The 4,800-nt window shown below is 34.5% G+C and overlaps 1 protein-coding gene across 1 annotated transcript; it reads left to right on the forward strand.

Annotated features, from left to right (window-relative positions):
• Positions 1 to 1,645: 1,645 nt before the first annotated feature.
• On the forward strand, positions 1,646 to 4,541 carry LOC138403854 (uncharacterized). Its single transcript, XM_069505942.1, has one exon. The coding sequence runs from the start codon at positions 1,875 to 1,877 to the stop codon at positions 3,849 to 3,851; it is 1,977 nt and encodes a 658-aa protein (XP_069362043.1). The 5' UTR covers positions 1,646 to 1,874; the 3' UTR covers positions 3,852 to 4,541.
• Positions 4,542 to 4,800: the final 259 nt, after the last annotated feature.

Consider the following 4,800-nt stretch of genomic DNA (forward strand, 5'->3'; position numbering starts at 1 on the left):
CTGATGTATGTTCTCGTTGTACTGAACTATTAGAGAATATGAAGGTGGCTAAGACTAATGAAGAAAAACAGTCTCTAATGATAACTAAACGAGTACACAATCTAAAAGCTAAAGCTTTTTATGCATTATTGAAGGATGACGACAATGAAGTGATGACACTATCTTTTGACTGTCAGAAAAATCATTGCCTCCCAAAACTACCTGATCAATCAGCCTATTTTAGCAGGCAATTTAATTTTTATAATTTCATAGTTGTTATTGGCAACTCTAAAAGTAAATTGACAACTGAAAACGTTTTCAGTTACTATTGGTATGAAACAGAGAGGCCAAAAGGATCCAATGAAATTTCTAGTGCAGTTTTCCATACTTTAGAAAACCTAAATATACCTGAAAATGTTAAAAAGTTAAGACTATTTGCAGACGGCTGTGGTGGCCAAAATAAAAATTCAATTTTAATTGGCATGTGTTCCAAATGGCTATATTCGCACGCACCAACTCAGCTTAAAAGAATGGAAATAATATTTCCAGTTGTCGGTCATTCTTTTCTCCCAGCCGATAGAGTTTTTGCCAAAATAGAAAAGGATATTCGAAGAAAAGAAGTGATCATGGAACCACAGGAATATGTCGAAATTTTAACTCCATATGCAAAAACTTTTCACTTGTCTGAAGAAGTACCCGTACTAGATTGGAAAACTGAAACAAATGCTGCTCTCAAACCTCCGGGTAGTTGGCATTTCAGCTTTAATATTTCAAAGAGATTTTTATTATTTAAGGGAAAAACTAATGTTGCTATTCAAGGAGAAGAAAATTATAGAAGTGAAATGAATGTCAAAAAATTAGTTACCAAAAAAGGTAAATCTGTATGCAATATAACACCTACAGCATTACCTGTAGGAATGACAATGAAAAAGGAGAAGGTGTATGATGTTTGCAAATTACTTCAAAAACACTATGGAGAAAATTGGCGGGATTTACCAGATTTAAGTTTTTACTACACTGCTGAGCAGGCTTTTCTTAATAACAACAATGAAGATCAAAATAATGACAATGACTATGCGTGCGAAAGAATAGAAGAAAATGACCAATTTGTTTAACTTTCTTCCTTCTCTTCTATTTTTGTGTTTCTTTTATTATTATAATAGAAAAAATCAACGAAAAATAAACACTGGTTTTTAAACATCCTGTATCGAATTATAAAGTCGGTTAGGTACAAATCCCGCTAAATCCACTAGTAGTTTGTTCCAAAATCCACCAACTCCAGCAATTAATTACAAATTCCGATAACTCCATTTTAGTTACACAAAAATTTTTTTTTATTTAATTATAATTACGTATGAGATAGTTTAAAAAAAATCAAATAATATTAACAGATTAAATAATCAATTTTCAGTGAGTAAAGGTATTGATTTCACTATGAAACCGATTTTTGCTTACACTGAAAACAAGTGTCGCGTGGAGTTAGCGGATATTGGAACTATATGACTCATTTCAAATGGCCGGAAACATCAAATTTTTACTAATTTTCGGCCGTGCTTTATTTCAAATGGCCGAAGATGGGTTTGATTTTTACTGGTTAACGGCCGCTCAACTTTCGGTATTTTCGAAGATCATATCTTTGAAAAGGGGTTAAATATAATGATCACCATAAAATGCTTTGATACCCTTAGTTCTTTTACCAAAAATATATACTTAACACCAGATAAATAACGTCTAAAATTACAATAGTACTAGCTATTTTAGTCACGACTGCACTTCAAATTGTATTCGAACACCAAATGTAGTAAATGATCACCAAATCTTAGCGAGCAAATTAATGCGCTATTTCTGCCTAAATAAACCACTATGATTGACATAAAATGTAGGCTTATTACCAAATGAAGCATTATGATGCCATATTAAGTTATGTCTGCGGCTTACGATCCTCTCCCACCACACCGCAAGCGCCGCGCACGCCCGGACACGATCGCCAATTTAGTCGCGTGCGAGCACTTGCTTTTATTGGGTGTGTTTTGGTATCTATCTTCTTTGCAATGGCGAATGAAAACTTAGCGGGACCGAGTTCGTGTGCTCCGCTGTTGAGTACTTCATCGGAATCAGATGAAGACGAATATAAAATCACAGAGCATACGAAAAAACGTCGAAGGCAAAATAAAGTTTGGGTTTTTGAAAGAAAATTTATAACTGTGCGGAGCGCTGAGGAATTTATCAAAAATGAGAAGACCTGGTCAATACAAAAAATTCATACGACTGAAGAAGGAGTAAAACGTTACTATCGTTATAACAAAGTGAAGCTTCGGGCTGAAATTCAGTGTTCTGCCGCGATTTATCTTTTATTTGACGCATCGTGTGATGATATATTATTATTTCGTACTGAAACATGTCACGACCATGAAAATTCTGACTGTCAGTCGACTAGGGGAATAAATGAGGCAACGAAAAAGGAAATAGAAAAACTATTCGAACTGCGTTTGAAACCTAAATCTATTATGAAGAACTTAAGTAAAATTAATGGACTAGTTCTGCCGACTAAGTTACAGTTAAACAATTATCTTAAAATCATACGTAAGAAAAAATACGGGCCATCGGTAATAAGCTTGGGACAGCTTGAATTATGGTTAAAAGAAAACTCTGAAATACCTGATGACGGTCACGAAGTTTTTGTTTTGGCGTATGAAATTTCTGAAGATGATTTAGATCAGAACTTCCGGTTCATGTTAACGACGAAATATTTAATTGGTCTATCACGCCAATGTTCTGTTCTTCACGCGGATGCCACATATAAGCTCATTTGGCAAGGGTTTCCAGTACTTGTGATTGGAACTACAGACAGAGATAAACATTTTCACCCATTTGGATTAGCTGTGACAACAGCTGAACGAACGGAAGACTTCATATTTTTATTTTCCGCATTAAAAAAAGCAGTTTTCTCAATATTTTCATACACTTTAAGTTGTAAAGTTTTGGTCTGTGATGCAGCGAAGGCTATACAAACTGCCTTTGCGTGCACATTTGGAACAGATACAGTCATAAGAATGTGCTGGGCGCATGCGAAAAAGAAGATGCAAACAAGAGTAGAGCAAAGTGTGCAAAAGAAATCCCAAAAAGAGATCTTACAAGATATTGATGCTTTACAGTGTGCCTCAACTCAGGAAATATTTGATCGAGCCAGCGAAAAATTTTTGGACAAGTGGAAAGCCGAAAAAGATTTTGTTACATACTTTGAAAATGAATGGCTAATACTAAATCGTTTCTGGTATTTGGGCGCATCTCTGGGGACTCCTGCTACAAACAATGCTCTGGAATCTTTCAATAAAACAATAAAAGATGGTGGCACGCTTCGTGAGCGTCATCCTTTGGCGCGGTTCTTAGTAATTGCTTCTGATATAGTCAAGGACTGGTCTAATGAATACGTGATTAATAATACTGAGAGACGGTTCGCTCAACTGCCGACAGTATCTTTAAAGATGTGGACAGAAAGTTACCAATGGGCAAAACTGTCGAAGCAGGTGCCATTAAAGAATAGTACTGAGCTAGTTTGCTCATACAGAATTCCAGCTGGGTCGGATTTAGATTGCAAAAATTATGAAAAGCCATGGGAGACCTTTGACGAATACAAAGAGCAACATTTTAGAGAGTGGGAAGTTATAATGCCCCGAGAAAAGGAAAATTGGTTACACGGCACATGCAATTGCCCAAAGTTTCTCAAAGATTACATTTGCAAGCATCTCGTTGGATTGGCGATTCGGCTTAAGCACGTCCAGCCACCTTCAGAGGCCAGAGCTATTCCGATTGGCATGAAGCGCAAAAGAGGACGACCAGCCAAAGCTAAGAAAGCATTAATTGTGCAGTGAATTAATACAGAAGACTGATTCTTCTTAAGATTTTTTAAATGCTTATTATTAGTTTAGTTTTAAGATCTTTGAACTGTTTATTATTAGTTTTAAGAGGACTATCTTTTTAATGATTGTTTCAATAATTAAAAAAGGGATTATTGAAATTGTAAGAGTTTTATTTTTTATTTTAGGTATAGCATTTGGTTGTAAACGAAACGCTCAAGATAATTTTTTTTTGTAGTGGTTAATCAATTTGGAGACAAAAAGGTTAGGAGTAAATTTACTTTACTGTGTTTGGCAAAATATTTTTTTTGCCGAGGGTAATTTACTTTAATCGGATAACGAGATTTTATTTTTTTGCATTTCATTTTAAATTAAAATATGGTTAATAATTTGGTTTTCATTAACTATTTTTGGGCTAACAATGAGTTTTTTGGAGCCAGTTTGCTTAAATAGGATAGCAAGATGTAAAAACTTTGGTTATAATTTTACATTAAAATGCTGTTTTAATTTTGGTGATCATTTACTACTTTTGGGTTAACAATGATTTATTTGGAGTCATTTTGCTTAAATAGGATAGCGAGATGTTAAAACTTAGGTTGTAATTTTACATTAAAATGCGGGTTTAATTTTGGTAATCATTTACTATTTTTGTCTGTTATATGTTACTATACCTGGTGGTAAGTTAAACATAAGCCCTTTGAAAATATGAGGCATACTGACGGCCGGAATCTAGTTGTAAATTCACAAAATTCTAGCTATTAACAAATATAATGGAATCTAAGGTTTCCGCAATAAAAGAAAAGAAAAAGCTCTTCCATTGACGCAGTGCGTCCGGGTAGTTCTTTTACTTTGCTATTGGATAGCGAAAGAACATCGGCATGGGATTATCTGAACGTTTTAGGAAGTGTCTAGAAACCTATAACCTATGCAAAACTTAGTAATTTAATAAGTTCGTTTTTTATAC

This window comes from Maniola hyperantus, chromosome 21, assembly GCF_902806685.2.
Source record: "Maniola hyperantus chromosome 21, iAphHyp1.2, whole genome shotgun sequence".
NCBI classification, from domain to species: domain Eukaryota; kingdom Metazoa; phylum Arthropoda; class Insecta; order Lepidoptera; family Nymphalidae; genus Maniola; species Maniola hyperantus.